General features: G+C 45.6%; 2 protein-coding genes across 2 annotated transcripts in view; one reads left to right on the top strand and one right to left on the bottom strand.

The window, feature by feature from the left end:
* CLMP (CXADR like cell adhesion molecule) overlaps positions 1-19,393 on the top strand; it is a 133,973-nt gene that overhangs the window by 24,628 nt on the left and 89,952 nt on the right. The window lies entirely within an intron of this gene.
* LOC142447090 (large ribosomal subunit protein eL27-like) lies at positions 11,925-12,306 on the bottom strand. The gene has a single exon (XM_075548804.1). The coding sequence runs from the start codon at positions 12,304-12,306 to the stop codon at positions 11,950-11,952; it is 357 nt and encodes a 118-aa protein (XP_075404919.1). The 3' UTR covers positions 11,925-11,949.

Raw genomic sequence — 19,393 nt, 5'->3', positions numbered from 1 at the left:
AGACTGGGGGAAATGGGAAGCTAATAACAATGAGCACGACAAAGAAGAAAATGTTTCAGAATTGATTGTACAACTCCTCTTGGTATGATTGAACCATTGAATTGTATAATATGTGGATTATATGCCAATAAAACTACTTAAATTTTTTTAAAGACAGTCGACAGTGATGCACTTCCCCACCTATAACAGCTAATATTTACTGAGTGTTAACTATATGCCAGGCTCTGTCCAAAGTATTTTCTATTAATATTGTCTCATTTTACACATACACACGGTATCATCCGTGGTTTCTTCTTATTCCCTGTGAATTCATGAAACTCTCATCGTGGAACAGCAGCACCAGATTACATGCCACGCCAAGATATAAGTGATGAGGACTTCCCAGGGTAACTTACATTCCGAGGAGTCAGAAGTTCTGTGAACCTCGAACCTTCCACCAGATGCAGAGCCAGGGCTCCGTCCTTCAGAGTAAATGCTTCTATGAGGGCCCAGATGATAAACATCTTCCTGTGAAGTTTCCTTTGGTCTAGGAGTGCCTGTTGAGTTCTGTCTTTGGGTGTGACGCAACTCATAGCCTGCGACCTCTGACAACAAACGCAGCATCCCCCCAAGCTCTGCATTTTTGCAGAGTCGAAGATAAAGGAAAAGCAACCACACTTTCAAGACAGTGCTTCCTCCTTGTGCCTACTTTTAAAACCTGAACATTCAACTACTGGGCTTCACAATGAGCACAAAACAGGGAGCAGAAGCCAAGGGGGAAACATTGGGTTGAATAATAGGACATCATCTGTAAACAACCTTTTTTTTTTTTTAATCTAAAGAGCTTCCTAATGTCAAGATTAAAGGAAATTCCTGGGGATTGAGCCTTAAATGAAGAGCTCTGGGGACACAGTGGTTAACACTCCATAGCCAACCAGAAGGTCAGGGGTTCAAACCAATCTGTTCATGGGACACAGATGGAACGACAGACGGGCTTCCATAGAGACTAACAGCCTTGGAAATGCTATGGCAGTGCCACCCTAATCCAGTAAGGTGGCTTTGAGTCAAAACAGGCTTGAGGATTTGTTGAAAGCATGATGTAGAGACTATAAAGGACTTTTAGATACTGCCCGTGCACAGAGAGACTTTTTCAGAAGATGGATAGACTAGGAAAGTCATTCATTGCGAGAAGCCTCCCTAGAGAACTGGCGTGTCTTCAGGAAGAGCAGCACGCAAGCTTCTGCTCTTTATTTTTCAGTGCTAAACCAGACAGTTCAAGGGGCCCCAGTGTCAGGCCCACATGTGAAATTCTGTATTTTGAGAGAGTGCTCCAGGACACAGGGGAGGGGAGCCAGATTCAGGATAGAACAGGGTTCCGTCGGATGACTTTTGTTGGTGTCATCTCGTCCTGTGAAGGAAAGGAGGAAACAATTGGAGCTTCCTATGATACCTAGTACACAACTGAAAATTCTCAAACTGCTTCAAACTGTTTCCTATTCCAAACAACCAAATATGAAGGAAGAAAATGTGAGCTGCCATGCTGCTGTAGAGAGCGAGTTTGAGTGGAAGAAAAGCTTCCAGTGAAGGACTGTGTCCTGGCCTCTACACCAAGTGGAAATTAAAGTTCACGGAAGTTGAGATGCCTAAGGCTGGAGGTTTAAAACCTGACGGGGGAACAGGGACCCTTGTTGATTCCGTTATTGATCAGATAAATGACTTTAGGGAAGTCACTAATTCCTAAACTTTAGTTTCTTTTTCTGCAAAATGAGAATATGAACGTCCATTTTGTAGAGTTAGACGGCAATGCTCATAGAGGATAAGAACTTTGGCTCAAAAAAATTGGCACAGACCACAAATAAGTATATATCTTATGGCAAAACTTGTTCTCATTTCCCTAACCACACCAATTCTCTCAGTGGTTCTCAACCTACCCAATGCCGTGACCCTTTAATACAGTTTCCCATGTTGTTTTGAACCCCCCAACCATAAAATTGTTTTTATTCCTACTTCATAACTATAATTTTGCTATTGTTTTGAATTGGGTGACCCCTGTGAAAGGGTTGTTTGACCCCAAAGGGTCACGACCCGCAGGTTGAGAACCGCTTCTCTAGATGAAATCATACGCATAAAAATGTTTGGTAAGGAGTCAGGCACCATAAAGTGGCTCCTCTGTGGCTATTATTATTGCAGACCTCCTGCTGGCATATGCCAAACCCCATCTACATGTGTCCATGACTACATTCAGATTACACTATGCTATATAAACACGAGTCACTTTATGGTCCGGCTAGCATGGAAACACATAAGGAATAACAGATCCAAAGACTCTCCCAGAAAATTCAAAAGTCTAGGGCAGTGGTTCTCAACCTGTGAGTCGTGACCCCTTGGTAGGGGAGGGCTGTTGAACGACCCTTTCACAGGGGTCACCTAAGACCATCGGAAAACACATATTTCTGATGGTCTTAGGAACCGAGACACCGCTCCTCTATCAGTCTCCAGGCAGGTCCACCCACATGTAGATACGCTCACATAAGAGTACCCAGCGTGAAGACTGTTCCCCATGCTACACCATGCTTCAAGACAACATTTCATTTATTTGTCATTAGAAATCAATATTTCACAATATATAATTATATCTTATTTTTGTGATTAATTACTATTCTTTAATTATGTTCAATTTGTAACAATGAAAATATATCCTGCATATCAAATATTTACATTATTATTCATAACAGTAGCAAAAGTATAGTTATGAAGTAGCAACAAAAATAATTTTGTGGTTGGGGGTCAACTCAGCATGAGGAAATGTATTAAAGTGTCATGCATTAGGAAGGTTGAGAACCTCTGGTCTAGGGGATCCAGCCCTAGGAAAGCCATCCTGTGTAATGTACTGGTGTGCTCGGATAAATACCCACCCTCCAGCCAGCACCGACTTCCTCCTGACCACTAGTGGTGAATTCTGGGATGATCCTGTTCCCTTTGTCCTTTCTTCAAATGAAAATTGTGAATTTTGTTTTTCCCTTTAAGTTAAAGCAGGTCAAATATGCGCTTTCTGATACATGTTCTTGGGAAACCTAGGAAAAGAGGGTATTTACCTTGAGGAAATGAGCTGGAGGAAGGTGAAGTTCTTTTTTTATTAAATCATTTTATTAGGGGCTCAGACAACTCTTTTAAAAATCCATACAGACATCAATTGTGTCAAGCATATTTGTACATATGTTGCCATCATCATTCTCAAAATACCAGCTTTCTACTTGAGCCCTTGGTATCAGCTCCTCGTTTTTTCCCCTCCCTCCCCGCTCTCCCTTCCCCCTGAACCCAGAATGTGAAGTTTTTATTCTGTGTTCCGAGAAGGTGACATGAAAACCAATGATGAGACACTGGGAAAGCCCCTTCAGGAATGCTCACACACACAGCCATGTCTCCAGGGAGCCAACTCCACCTCTGGTAACATTGGAGCAGGGCTTCCAAAGGCTGCTTTTTGGAAGTCAATCGCCAGGTCTTTCTTCCAAGGTGCCTCTGGGTGAACTTGAGCCTCCAATCTTTTTGATAGCAGCCAAGCACTTCAACCCTTTGCACACCCAGGGACTCCCCAGTATTACTAGTGGGGAACACACAGCCCACACCTGTACTTGGAGTAACAGCCGACCAATGACCCCCTCTCTTCTAGTCCCCCATATCCAGGCTTCCTCCCTGTAAGGGAAGATTGATCAGGCTGGACCCTTTGTTTGTTTATACAGTTTTATTGGCATGTAATTCACACATCATAAAATTCAGTAGTTCATTCGCATCAAGAAGAGTAGTATAATCATCACCACAATCAATTTTAGAGCATTTTCTTTGTTTTTGTACTTATCGTTATTAGCTCCCCAGTTCCCCCAACCATCCCTGTCATGCCCCTAAGAAACTATTAATCCAGTAACTGTCTCTATAAATCTACCTGGCCTAAATTTCATACACAGAAAAACATTTTAAAAAACAAACTTAACAATAACAAAATAAAACAGGTAAAAACCTCAATCTATATATTTGCCTGTCGTGTACTCCATATACTGGAAAACATATCCCCCAGAACTACATAAAATAAAAAGGAAGCCACTGACAAAAATGGAGAAGCCTATAAATAGTTCAAGGTCTGTTTGTTGGCCTTTATGGCAATGCCTGGAGGGTGGAGGGAGGTGGGGTGGAAGGGGGGAACTAATCACAAAGATCTACATATAACCTCCTCCCTGGGGGATGGACAACAGAAAAGTGGGTGAAGGGGGATGTTGGACAGTGTAAGACATGACAAAATAATAATAATTTATAAATTATCAGGGGTTTGTAAGGCAGGGGGAGTGGGGAAGGAGGGAGGAAAATGAAGAGCTGATGCCAAGGGCTCAAGTAGAAAGCAAATGTTTTGAGAATGATGATGGCAACAAATGTGCTTGACACAATGGATGGATGTATTGATTATGATAAGAGCTGTAAGAGCTCCCAATAAAATGATTTAAAAATCAAAGCCAAAACAAAGTTATTTATATAATGCTCATATCTCAATAATAAACAAGACAGACGTACATTAAAAATGTGACCAAACACTAAGAAAAAATTATAAAAGTAAAAAGGAAGAAAGAAAAGACTAATGACAATATTAAAACAAACCAGAGAAAAAATTTCTGTTGAGAGACAAGCAAGAAATATTTAAAATCTAGAACAAATTTAAAATGGGTCTAAAGGGAGAGCCAATGATGAAGTATTACATTTTAACGTAATTACATCTGCCATAATTGAGTTTACAATCATCTCCATGTGACAGTAAGGTTATTCACATCTCTCACCTGTGGTCAGAGGGGACTCACCAGATCTCTAATCCATGTAGGGACCCTGAAAATGGAGGTCAGGCTCCACTGTTATTCATAGCCTTCTGCAAATTGAGTGTTCACAGTTTAATTTCTGATACTATGTCCTCCAATCGATTTGGATTTTACTATTTAGCATCCTTACATCACGCAGGCTTGTACTCTTCTTCCATGTGGCCTTAATTGATGCCTCATTAGATGGCTGCTGGTTTGAATACAAGCCTTTAAGGCCCCAGGCGCTGTTCTTTTTGAGGGCTGGGCACCATCTGCTTTCTTCCCCACTCTGTGCTGTACAAATAGCACCCACTGCTTCAGCGATCTCCTGGGGAGGGCAAGAAGCGAGCGAGGCCACATCATAAGAACTAATTGTCCCTGGATTGGGGCTAGAACAAAACGTAAGTCCAAACTCCATTCACACATCTTTGCTTTGTGTACGTCTGATTTACTTTACAGGCCTCCTTATCATTTTGTGACAGAGAAAATGATCCATCATTCCCCTGGGTCATAGGTAATTCTATTGATAGTGTCATTAGCTTGTCCAATGGGATTGGATTTAACATACTGTTGAGAAATGGAAGTTATACAAGTATAGGCTGGCTCTGAACCGCAATCCGTGAGTTGTTGGTTTGTGCATATTGAACCTGTACATGATCGAGTACTTTTTACAATGACCATGGCAGTTGACGGGGAAATTCCCAGTAACGTTCATTCACAAGGGCAGAAGCTTGCCTATCCAGATTAACACAGACCGTAGTAAATAAAGCAAGGAGGACATTAAAATAGTAACTATATGATGATCCTGGGCTACCTTTCACTGGGCACACCCCACAAGGGATCCTAACCAAAGTCCAGAGACCACCAATTCTGCCACCTTGGGGTGACCGTCCTCTGTTTCTTCTCACACCAGGAAGTTTCAGTCTGAAGTCCAAGGACTACCGTTGCTTGAGATAAAGCTCTGTGCATTTAGTGGGGCTTCTACATCAAGTCCTTCTGGTGTGGTCCCCTAAAGGATGCTGTGTCCCTTGAAAGGACACAACCTAATGTCACAGTTGTTCACAGCACATGGCCTGAGTCACCAAAGGCTGGATAGAAACTAGGTTAAAAGTGTCTAATCAGGAACATCGGACCGGACGTATTCTCCCCTTGGGTTCTAGATAATTATTGAGGTTCTCCAAGTAAAGTTGCTCTCCCTCACCCCCTGCACCCATTTTCCCACCAACAGACCAACACAGATGCTCCCCTGCCCTGCTCTTGACTCGACTTTCCAATAGGTGCCCATCCGACCCATGGGGGAGGGTCTGTTGATTTGGTGAGCCCTTGCACCCCCCCCTCCCCCCCCCCCGTGTCGTGTGGCAGCAAATGGGCGGGCTTCTCCTTTTCCCGGCTTCTTGAATGAGTGACCCCAGCCGAGGCGACGTCTCCTCTGTGGAGGTGGCACTTTAGACGGGCGCATAAAAGGGGTGGTGTGTGGCCCGCGGGCATTCGGCGGTTTGAAAGACTGGCTGCTTGGCTGAACTGGGCGCGGCTCTGAACGGTGCCATAGACTTGTTCTGACGGTGCTGGCCTGTGGAGCAGAGCGCTACATTGCAACACGTGAGGTTCTCGGGATTGGCAGCCTGCTGCCTGGAGACTAGAACGCAGGGCTCAAGCTCGGGAAGAGGGCTTGCTCTTCTTCCCACGGGGCACGCCCTGCCGCTTCTTCCGTTTGCTGTCCTGTTGTTCCCACTGCTTACAGTGCCCTTTCCCCCACGTCTCCATCTGGCCCATGCTTACTTGGCCTTTCGGGCGGAGCTCAGAGATGACCCACTCTGTGAACATCTCCCTGGCGGCCCTGCGCAGAGCAGGTTCTTCATAGAGCCAGCCTAGAAGTAGCTGTCCAGCGGGGGGTGGGGGTGGGGGTGGGGGAACACAGAGGAGACCACTGCAAGTACTGGCCTGGAGGACCCCTAGTAGCTGCCCCGGAGTCACTGCCGACCGCGGCGACCCCAGCTGTGCAGAGCAGAGCAGCCCCATCCATGCCAGCGTGCCAGGCATGTCTCCGAGGCACGCTGGGTAGGTTTGAAAATTGGCAATCTCGTGGCCGGGCGACAGTCACTTAACCATTTGCACCGCGGCAGAGACTCCGCTGACATCACCTAAGGAACTGTCTTGGTTCCGTGCCTGTGAGCTTGTCTTCCTGTCTGCAAACAGCAAGAAAGAGCTTCACAGGCAGGAAGTAGATGAGCAATCGGGGTGAACCCCACCCCACCCCACTCCCTATTTCAGACAGGCTGGCCGCTGGCCTCCTTGGAGGCTGGAGCACGAAGAAGATGACCTCAGCCAGACCGGGGCTCGGTGAATTATCTGAGGACCTGGTGGGGAGTGCTGTTTCCCCAGAGCCTACCGGAATTCGGCTGTGGGCCTGGGCAGCCTTCCATGTCAGCTGCATTTCCAAACCCAGCTCTGCAATTTGAACCGAAAGCGCTGCAGGCAGTGATGACTGTGTTGAGTAAGCCCGATTGCTCACAAAACCCAGCAGGGCTCTTGGCTCCAAAACACTCATTAGCATTGTAAGTTCACATAAATATATATAAAGCTTGTGGGTTCCCCTGGGAGTCCCAGAGGCCCTCCCCGCCAAAGCCCTCCCCGCCCGCTCCTCTTCCTGGACACTGAGCCCAGCTGCCTCCGTGAGCCGTGTTAGAAGGTTGCTCTACGGCAGGGGCCCCACAGCTCACTTTCAAGGTAAAAATAGACACTTTAGTCCTCTGAGGGATCTGTCTACCCCCATCTACCCACCCACCCCTCATAGTGGTTCTATATATCCGGGGTCTTTGAAGATAGACCATTCCGCCATGCTACCCCTCTTGTATGCCCAAGCTCTGGAGACCTGCGAGCTGAGTGACCCCTACAGGGACGGAGCCAGCCTCTGTGAGGCCCAGAGCTAGAGGCTGCAAAAGGGAAGGTGAGGTGCGGGGTGGAAGGGGTAGAGAGAGAAGAGGACATCCAGGGCTCTTTGGCCTTATGGGATTCACGTTCTAATGGTTTACAAAGTAGAAAGGGGAAAACAGAGAGTGGACACATGAGACACAGCATGAACCTTAAAGAAATAAACATGGGTGTAGGATCCATCGCAGGATGTGCAAACAGGTTGCCTAGCCTGGTCAAGCCATTGGTGCACCTGGCTGGGATTCACCCCACTGACATGTCCTGTAACCTGCGATCCCCTCCACCCCCAACACATCTCCGTTCATGAGGAACGGGGTTGACAACGCCATGTCTGAAGATTACGTTGAGAATTTGATTGCTATCATCCTATAGTTGCATGTTATCATGTTCCATTTGATATCTACACCTGACATCCAAGAGGATTTGCTGATATTCGATTTGAGGATATTCATGATGCTGAAGATGTTTTATATCATTTGGACAGAAAATGGATTTGTGGCCGTCAAATTGAAATCCATTTTGCACAGTGCGATGGGAAGACACGAAATCAGAAAAAGGCCAAGGAAGGAAGGGATGTGCGGAGTTCTCATGATGATGATTATGACAGATACGGACATTCTCAAAGCTGAGGTCATAGAAGAAGATGCTCAAGGCGTCTGATTACAACTGGAGACGATCGCAGAGCCCTAGGAGGAGGAGACGGGATGGAAGACGACGTTGTAGCAGCAGCCATTCCAACAATGGCCCAACTGCAGCCAGACACCCCGTCAGACGTGCCCACTGCGCCTCAGGAAGACCCGAGCAAGCGGGAGACGAACCGAAGGAGGGCAGGTCAAGCGACCACAGGGTGGGTGCGAGGTGGTGCAGTGTGAATGCTGTAGGAATATTTTGACTCTGGTCTCAAACGATGAAAGAATGCTCATGAAAACTGCATGGGGGAGGGGGAATGAGAAACTGATACCGAGGGCTCCACTCGAAAGAAAACGTTTTGAGAATGATGATGGCAGCGAATGTACAAACGAGCTTGACACGATGGATGGATGTCTGCGTTGTGATAATATTGTATGAGCCCCCAATAAATTGATTAAAAAAAACAAAACTACATGGAATAATTGAAGTCTCTTAAAGTTTGAAAGTAAGCATTGTAGGACAAATAAAAGGAAATTCAATTCAACTTTGTACTTGTGGAAACTAATCTCTAAGTATGAGCAAGTTTATATCGATTCATGGATAGGCTCATAATAAATGGCTGAACATGAAGATGTTCAGAAAGCATTCGGGAAAACGGCCACAGTCTCCTAGAGTGTCTCTCTAGGCCTGTCTGGGCTAAATGGGGGGGGGGATGGGGTCCAACATCAACGTTTTCTTGGTTGTTCTGATGAAGGGCAGTTCCTCTTTTATGCTGTTGCTGGCAGATCTTGCCTTGGTTTATTCTGGTGCCAGTGTCTCTGCTTAACTGTTTGCTCTGAACACCACTGTTTACTTGTACACCACCTGCCGTTTACATCTTCCTTAAACTGCTCTTTCCCAGGTAATTTCAATTGCACTACTTGATACCCAGCTTAGAGCAGCGGTTCTCAACCTGTGGGTCATGACCCCTTTGGGGGTTGAAGGACCCTTTCTCAGGGGTTGCCCAATTCATACCAGTAGAAAAATTACAGTTATGAAATAGCAACAAAAATAATTTTCTGTTTGGGGGTCACCACAACATGAGGAACTGTATTAAAAGGTCATGGCATGAGGAAGGTTGAGAACCACTGACTTAGAGGCCCTCTCCTCCTCTTCCTTGTCTATTCAGGAAACATTTCTTCAACCCTTTGTGTAGGCAAAGCATCATCTTGGTCAATGGGGCGGGGATGGGGAGTAGATACAAGATACTTATTTCAAATAAATGTCTACTGAGCACTATCTAGTGAACCACTAGAATGTGGTCTCATTGTTTTTAGGTATATTGATAATATTTTATGCTACTCATTCTAATGTAATTGTAAAATCCCAGTATACTATCAAATATGAGTAATTTTGTGGTTATCTGCCTTTTAAAAAAGTAATCAGTATTTCTGTTTGCATTTTATTAATACAAATAATGAGAAAAATGATACTTTATTTATAAAAAACTGATTTATTGTGCAGTGACTGTGATATACTAGAGGTATGTTAAGTGGTTAACTCTGCCTCCTCAAGCACATTGGGAAATAATCCCCCACACAAGTATTTGACTTCCCATTGAATATAAAGGAGAGACTCTGGGTGATAAAATTAGATTATTTTGAGGCAGGGAGAGCTGTTATCCCAACTGACCTAGTATGTTCTGTAATTCAGAAAATGTTCACCAAATTTACTTAGTAATTTACATGCACATTTTTTAGGAATGCGTTCAGTGCATAGTGAATAAATAACTTTTTTAGTATGGCAATAAAAATGAAAGAAGAAACTTACATGAACACCATTAGCTGTACTTGGACTTGTAAATTCCATGATGAGGGAGTGAGAAAGGTAGGAAGGGCTATTGGATCCCATCTCAGGACTTTTTGGAGGAGGTGCGTTTTGACTTAAGAAGATGGGGCTGGGAACGCGCCAACTGTTTGGCATTTATAACTGACCAGCTTCAAGGTGGCTTCCTAGGGGTGCTGCTGAGCAGGGAGAAAGCGGCTCCAGGGGTCCCTGGGTCTCCATGAACCACCCACCTCATCCCTAACTCACCAGCCCAGCCACCACAGTCTGAGGGGGGCTTTCAGACAGAAACCTTGAACCAAGCCTGTTGAACCCTAGTATCTAACCGGGGAGCCAGCACCCAGTGATTGTGGCTGTTCTCAGTGCTCAGTGTGGCTTGGGCCCAACTTCAAAGAGTGATGCCCAGCACGACCTTGACCAGATATGTGCCTGCCCGCTCTGCAGCTTGCTGTGCCTAGAAGCACATGTCACACTTCGCCATCTCCTGAGGGCAGTAGCAGGTTGGAGGAAGACGTTATGGTGGCAGACTTGCCCTCCAGATCACACATTGGGAACGGGCTCCTTGAGTCCCATGTCCCTTGCCAGCTTCAGCAGGCTGGCGTCTCTCCTGCAGTGTGAGGCCAGGCTTTCTGCTTCTGAAGGGGATGATTGCTGTGTTTCTGTCTGTTTTCCCTGCGCGTCTCGTGTGATCTTTTTCATGTTGAGGGAAGGGATGCAACTATTATCCCGAAATCACAACGTACAGTTCCTCCGACACCAACGAGAAAAACCAAGTGCTTTGGGAGCTGGCTGGAAGTGATGGCCACGCCCCAGGGGTTGTACATGGCTCGGCCTTCAGAAGCCGGCTGACGGGCCAGTTTCTCTCGGGTGGTAGCCAGGTACTTAATCGTTTTGCCCAGCCAGGGAACTGGGGAGGACGCTTGGAGGTTCTTTATTTTAGCTCATTGCAAGCCCGGTGAGGAGGGGGTGCGTTCACAGCCAGGGTTGTCACCTGCAGCCAGACAGGCCTGGCTCTGCCGTCCACCATTCTGGCCTGATGGTGTCAAACCTCAAAGAAGTTCTTGAACTTCGCTGACTCTGTTTGATCAGCTGCAGAAACAGGAAATCATAATAGCTCCTTGTAGAACAGTGGTTCTCCACCTTCCTAATGCCGCGACCCTTTCATACAGTTCCTCATGTTGTGGTGAGCCCCCCAACCATAAAATTATTTTTGTTGCTACTTATTCACTGTCATTTTGCTACTGTTATGAATCGTCATGTAAATATCTAATATGCAGGATGTATTTTCATTGTTACAAATTGAACATAGTTAAAGTGTAGTGGTTAATCACAAAAACAAGATGTCATGCATTGTGAAATATTTATTTCTAATTACGAATAAATGAAATTTTGTCTTAAAGCGTGGTGTTGCATGGGGAACAGTCTTCATGCTGGGTACTTACTTATCCTCCTGGAGACGGATAGAGGAGCGGTGTGTCGGTTCCAAAGACCCTCAGAAATATGTGTTTTCAGATGCTCTTAGGTGACCCCTGTCAAAGGGTTGTTCAATCCCCAAAGGGGTCAAGACCCACAGGTTGAGAACTGCTGTTAAAGAACATAGGGCAAGCTTATTTGGCCTATCGCCCCCTTGCTCCTTTTTTCTTGAATAATGTTTGTTTTTTATTTTGGGGGTGTTTTTAATGATTTTGGCTCGACCTAGAATCTCAGCTTCTGAAAGAACCACTTGTTTTTGCCTGTCTTGTACCTCTCCTCAAATTTGACCTTGGCCTCCCGGACGGGCCCTGCGTTTAAGAGCAGGGTCTCTGAAGACATCCTTGTTGACGATAGTTTTGTCCAAGGGGATGTCTACGGAGTACCTCATGGGCATGAGGTGATTATAGTTATACACCTTCACAAAAGACTTGATCTTCGACCTCTTGGCAATTTTCTTCTTGCCCATGGCAGCTGTCACTTTGCGGGGATATCGGTCGATTCCAGCCACCAGGGCGTGGCTGTAGGGGCGGTCCGAAGTGCCGTCATCAATGTTCTTCACGATGACCGCTTTGCATCCCAAATAGCGTCCCGCCAGGACCAGCACCACCTTCCCGGGTTTCGTGCACTTGCCCATTTCGACAACAGGCTCTCAGGCTGACCACAGAAAGGAAGTGAATAATGTTTTTATTGACATATCTTATTCATTCCGATATATCCTTTCCCTTCCCATACAGTTCTGTTATTAAATCCCCTTGGGTGGGGGTATACAATCATCAGTGCTAGCAACTCCTCTCCCCCACCTCACCTCTCACTTCCTGTACCATCCAGGAACCCTTAGTCCTGTCAGGGTCTCTGAGGGGTCCTCTGTCTGGACTACCCTCTACTGAACCATCTGAAGTGTACAAAGGAACACACGCAGCTCTAACATGACCAATGAGGTAGATCATGTAGGGACCACAATGGTAAGGGGAGGGAACCCTAAAGAACTAGAGGATACTTGTGGGTTCATCAGAGCCACACCGCACCCTGGATTCATCCTCCATTCCATGAGGCCCTTCTAAGAAAGACTGTCCAGTCGCCTTGCTGGAGGACTTTGGGTCTCCACTACATTCACTCCCCTTCATATCAATTTGGATGTGTGCTCTTTGAACTTCTGATACCGCTTCCTGTCAATACCTCATGATCACACAGTCTGGTGTGCTTCTTCCATGTGGGCTTTGTTGCTTCCCTGCTAGATGGCCACTTGTTTAACTACAAGCCTTTAAGACCCCAGATGCTATAGCTTTTGATAGCCGGGCACCATCGTCTTTCTCCACTGTATTTGCTATGCATTCATTTTGTCTTGCCAGGAAGGTGGGTATCATACAATGCCACATTATTAGAACAAACCATTCTTGTACTGAGATAAGATTTAAGCAGAGGCCCAAAGTCCATCTGTTTCCATGTTATATTTACATATATACACATATACATAAACATATATACATATTCGTATATGTATATTTATGCATATGCACACACATATATATTGGATTTTGTTTTTTCCTCCTCCCCCACTATTATGCTTGCCTGTCATTCACCTTCAGTAATTCTTCCTCTCAAATACAATTTGATTGATCAAACATGCCCAGATAAGCTACACCTTCCTGGCAGTCCATTTCAGAATTCTTACTATTCCCCTGGACCCTTCCCTCTCCTTTCCTCCTGTACCCCCAGGAACCAACGGTCTGGCCACTCTCTCTGTAAGACGGCCCACCCTGCTTTTCTTCTACATATCAACACCAAAAAACAAAATAATAATAAAAGATGTTTAAAAATGTTTAAAAACCAGAACACACCAGCATACAGATAACCACCAGTCTAACGGGGATCATGAGGCAGAGCCGCATTTGTGCTGAAGAGGTGAGCTTCCCTAGGTTCATGTTGCTATTCACAGTCTCGGATGGAGAGGTCTCGTGCTCCCCCCCCCCCCAATTTACACCTTCAATGTGGCCCCTTCAGGTCTCCTGCCAACTGTTGCCCCTGAGTCAGAAGCCCACACTCGGGGCCCTCCGGGGACTTGGTGGCTTCCCTCCATCACTGGTCTGTTGATCTGCCCTCCTACTCTGCTCCATGCAGGTGGGCTAACCTGTCGCTCTTTCTGAACTGTTTCTTCAGAGCTGTCCTCTGAAACACTGTCATCTCGGGAGAGGCCGACCCTGCAGTCTCGGGAACGGGCTGCTCTGCTCAGGAGCATTGCCTGTGGACTGGCATGACGGAATGGGTCCACTCCCGCTCTCCCTGTCCGGTGGAGATACAAACAATACCCTCTCCTTGGGTTGGTTAGTGCTCTGACCCCCATTGCCTTCGTTTGCTTCCCCCACCCCTCTGTGGGCCTTAGAGGCATATGAGGGGTGGGATATCCCCCTTTTTGGACAAGAAAACCCCACCCCTGTTGCTCCTAGGGTGATTAAAAACACTTGTAATAAGGCCTGTAACCCAGGATGAACATAGATAAGATCACTCCCTCTGGGAAACCCTGTTGTAGAAGGAGCTGTACATTTATGTATGATAGTAATACATCCATTCCCATGGAATTAACTCTGGTTCATACTCACCCTCTGCATGTCCACGTAGAACTCTGCTCCATAGGGTTTCCAATGGCTTATGTATTTTTGGAAGTAGATTTCCAGGCCTTTCTTCCAAGGCACCTCTGAATGAATTCCAACCTTTCTGTTACTCTGCGTCATGTGCTATCTGAGAACCACCTGTGCATTTCCTCAAAGCACGTGGTGCCGTGTCTAGCTCACAACAAACACTAGCTGTGATTATGACCACACTGAGACCAGGGTGGCCCAGGTTAGCCATGGGAATGCCTCACCTTGGTAGCAGACTTTCCTAAGCCTCCTGGGTTCCTGGAAGTCAGGCGGGCCTGCAATTGGAAAGCCATTCTTGCACGAGTGAGCAGTCCATATGCCCTGCTCTCTCCCACTGGGGAAAGGTCACTGGCCTTGGAGTCCCAAGACAGATTTTCTGCTTTGTGTCGATGTCAGAACTCTCACCTGGCACGGCAGAGATCTGGCTTCGATACCCAGTCATTATATGAGCAGCCACCCCAACGATGAGTGGAGGCTAGCATGCTGCAATGATGCTCAACGGGTTGCAGCGGAGCTGCCAGACGAAGATGGGATACGAAGAAAAGCCTGGCAATCTTCTTCCAAAATCCAGTCGAGGCAAACCCTATCCAGTTATGGGATGGCAGCATCTCATTCTTTTCTGCTTGGGGTTACCATGAATCGGGGACAGGCTCATCAGCAGCCAGCACAGCAGGGGACCCTGTGATTTCATAGTGTGTAGAATGCTAAAAGGTTGAGGTTTTGAAGGGTCCCTAAAAACTTGGTGTTGGGCGCCAATGGTAGTATCTTCAAATTGTGTTTGAATTCCTAGCACATCAACAAGCTGCCAGTAGCGATGCTAAAAGGAGGCAGGGTGGCTGGTTGCTGCGACCACAGGAAAGCAGTCCTCTGACACAGTCCTAGACCCAGGGATGCCAGAGGCCTGCATGCAGCTGCATGGGATATCGCCTTGTTAGGTATGAGAGGAAGACCCGAGGTGGGGCAAGAAGGCTGGGCAGACACGGTGATGTACAAGGAACGTTAATATTATTATGCTACACTCTTGATACTGAACAGGAGTCTAGTAGATACTATTTTATTGTTAATGTTCATAACCCTGAAAGATGACTTTTATCCTTACTTTAAAGATGAAGTTCAGAGAGGTCAAGAAAGTTGCTCAAGGTTAAGGACTAGCAAGTAGTGGAGTCGGGATTCACACGTCTCTCAGCTAGCTCAGCCTGATTTCGGCAGCTACACTGAGGATGGTGATCCGTTCAGAGCACTCCTCCTGAGGGACTAGGTGTTTTCAGAAGGCCAGCCGACAGCCCTGGAATTGTGATGAGGGATATGGAAGAATGCTTCCATCTGGCTGGTGTAACTGGAGAAGCTGTCTCCGGTCTGAAAGGTGTCTGTTTTCATCAGAACAGCCTGTCCCATGCACTGCGTGGAACGACACTGTCCACATCTCATTTTTCTGACTCCTTTTTCTGAAACCTTGCGGAGATCATGACCCTTCTATTATGACGTCCCTGCTGCTTTGGCCAAACTGAAATGCTGATTATGTTACCGCATTCTTGGTTAGTCTCAATTCTGAGGCTACACTCCATTCACTTTTGCGAGTTTCAAGGATTTATTACCATTAAAAAAAACTGCTTAGTGCCAACTAAAAATTCCCTCGTTCATCCATATTTAGGGAGCACTCGCTCACCCTGTTTGACCATGCTTCAAAGCCCTGCACAAGGGTTTCAGTGGCATCTTTTTCCAAGGTGGAAGCCAAGTCCTTCTTCATTGTTGGGTTTCCGTCTGGGCGCGCCACGGAAACCTGCTCACTGTGGTGACCCTGTCCGGGCACAGGAACTGTCGGGAGGGTGGCACAGGACTGTGCAGTGTCTCATTCTGTTGGGCATAGGGTCACTGTGAGTCAGAGCTGACTCGGTGGCACCTAACGACAACGCTCACTATCTGCCTGACAGTGAGTTCAATACTGAGAGCAAGAAAGAGAATAGTTTGTCTCTTCCCATAAAAAACAGAGACATAAAAAAGCAATGGAATATGTGCCAGAGCATCTCGATGTTTAAAATGCTATGAATACAGCTACTCTCACTCAATTGGTTTTCATTCATTAACAAATAATCTCTTCATACCAAAGGAGATGGACTGTAGAATTTGCCAAAGTGGGGAGGGCAGGGAGGGAAAGAAAACAATAGACTAGATGGTTGACCGGTGTTGACTTGGGTGAAGTAGAAAATGACAAGAAATCAAGGCGTGGGGTAAAGGAAAACTATTGGCGGGGGTGGGTGGGAGATAGATTGGTAGTTTAAACTGGCGAATACAAAGTTGATCTGAAATGTAAACCCAAACTAATGTACAATTTTAAAATTATTAGTAACAACAACAGTAACTTCCATGAACAACTGTCCTCTTTGCCATAAGACTAGAGAACTAGATGGTCCCAGCTACCATTCTTGAACATTTTGATAAAAAGGTTCTATTGGACAATAGTGAGCAGAAGAGAGGGCATGCAGAACAGAATTCCAAATTCTTCTGGAGGAATCCCTAAAACTGTTGTCCTGAGATTGTCTTTAAGCCTTAAATCAAATATATCTTCTGAAGCCTTCTTACAACCACACAGTACTTGATCTCACCCAGTTAAACATGCCTGCCTCTGTTCTTTCAAGAACTATCTGTATGATAATAAAGTAACAACATCAACTGAAGAGATTAGATAAGACCCCTGGAGTGGGGGAGGGGGAGGGGCAATGAGTTTGTCCGCAAGAAAGGAACAGAATGAGGGTGAGAATGACTGCTCTACTCCGAGAAGGCAATGCCAAGAAATGGTTCGTGTAGAAACAGTTGGATTGGTTTTACATTTTACTGTTTACATTCTCAACAAGGCAAAATTAATTTAGAGTAGTAGGACTAATCACAATACTAATGCGTACCCATTAATTAAAAGGGCCAATGTTGGTGCTGTTAGGTGCCATTGAGTCGGTCCCAACTTGTAATGACTCTGCACACATAACCGAATGGATGCCTATCGGTCTGACACCATCTTGTTGTTCAGTTGAGGCCATTGTTGTTGCCACCACACCAATGCATCTCACTGAAGGTCTTCCTCTTCTCACTGACTTCTCAAGTGACTGGCCCCTCTTGAGAACATATCCAAAGTAAGCAAGACCAAGTCTTGCCATCCTTTCTTCTAAGGAGATTCTGATTGTACTTCTTCCAAGACAGAATGGCTCATTCTGCTGGCAGCCGGTCATATAGTTAATACCCTTTACCAATACCATAACTCAAATGCACCAGCTCTCCAGTTTTCCGTTCTCATTGTCCAGCTTTTGCATGCATATGAGGCAACTCAGAAAGACCATAGCATTGGTCAGGCTTAGTCCTCAAGATAACTTGGAATGTCAAGAAGGGTTCCTAGTCTATCGGGGGAGGTAAATTATTTAAAATATGCATTATACAAAAGACCATGGGGTAAGGGAGATAGCGGTCAATGTAAGATATGAAAATAATAATAACATAATTTATCAAGGAATCATGAGGGTGGTAAGAGGGGAGGCAGGGAAAAAGAGGAGCTGATATCAAGGGCTCAAATACAAAGTAAATGTTTAGAAAATAATGATGTCAACATATGTATAAATATGCTTGATACAATGATGTATGGATTGTGATAAGAGCTGTAAGAGTCCCAATAAAAGTATTTAACTAAAAAAAATTACTTGGCCTGGCACATCTTTACAGCAGTTTTACTTTGTCACATGGGTTTGTCCTGAGTTGAAAACTAACTCAATAACACCTAATAATAACAACAAAATTACTTATTCTGAAACAGCACAGCCACTCACCAAATAGCAGCTCTTGTTAGTATCATCATTTTCATAATTGTTGTTGACAAACACTTGGTCAACTGATTTAGATTTCTTTTTTAGACAAGACCATTAAGCGACTCTTCAAATCTGGGTATTACTGTATTTTTACAAAGGGAATCTGTCCATGATGCGATTGGTTTAAGTAGCTCCACTATACAGTGATTTAGAGTAAAGATACAAAATTCAGCAGAGATGCTCTGTTCCCCCAAATACCCACTAGCTTTTGCCCCTGCACTCACAGGCTTGTCTTTAGTCTGCTCTTCTCAGACTCACGGCAGACTTATTTTTTTAAATCATTTTTGGGGGGCTATTACAGCTCAGCATAATCCATACATCCATCCATTATGTCAAGCACTTTTGTACATGTTGCTGTCATCATTTTCAAAACATTTTCTTTCTACTTGAGCCCTTGGTATCATCAGTTCATCCCCCACCCCTCTCTCTTACCATCCTTTCCTCCTGAACCCTTGAAAATTGATAAATTATTCTTTTTTATTTATGTCTCACACCGACTACTGTCTCCCTTTACCCACTTATCTGTTGCCTGTCCTCCCAGGAGAGGGTTATATGTTGATCATTGCAATCGGTTCCCCCTTTCTCCACCCACCTTCCCCTGCCCTCCTGGTATCTCACAGCAGACATGACTCTACTGCCCACGATGACTATATCCCCAGACTCTTAGGGCCTAATCCTCAAAACAGCTTCTCCCTCCTCTACTACCTGCAGTCAGTTGTCAAATCGTGTAGAATAGTGCTTCATTCAGGGCTCTTGTTAACATGTAGATCTTGACTCATTAGAGGTCTGGGGTGGGGGTCTATGTTCTGTATGGCTAACACGGTCCAGGTTGGTGTTGCCCCAGGACCACACTTGGAGTAGTGAACTGTAGATTATACTTCGGAAGTCTTTCTTTCAACGCTCTTTCTCCTGTCAGTTCTCCAGCTCAGACCTTGGCCTTAGAGTCCAGGCCAGGGCTTCTGCCTCCTAAGTCGTCTCCCTTCCTCTCTCTCCTACAATAACCTGCCAAGTCAAGCTTGCTAAAACATAATTCCCACACACTGCTCCCCTGTAGCAGTACCTCCCGGAGTTCCTCATTGCCTAACAAACTGACCGTATTTCTCCCATTGTAGTTCAGACAACCTTCTAACACGTTCTTGTTGTTAGCTGGCATTGAATCCGCTTTCAGTCCTGATCACCGCATGTCCTGTAGAACTCAACATTGCCTGGCCAGTGCCATCTTCATGATCACTGGTAG

The sequence above is a fragment of the Tenrec ecaudatus genome, chromosome 4, assembly GCF_050624435.1.
Source record: "Tenrec ecaudatus isolate mTenEca1 chromosome 4, mTenEca1.hap1, whole genome shotgun sequence".
Lineage (NCBI taxonomy): Eukaryota > Metazoa > Chordata > Mammalia > Afrosoricida > Tenrecidae > Tenrec > Tenrec ecaudatus.
Note: the sequence above shows the minus strand (reverse complement) of the source record. Positions and strands in the feature narration are given on the sequence as shown.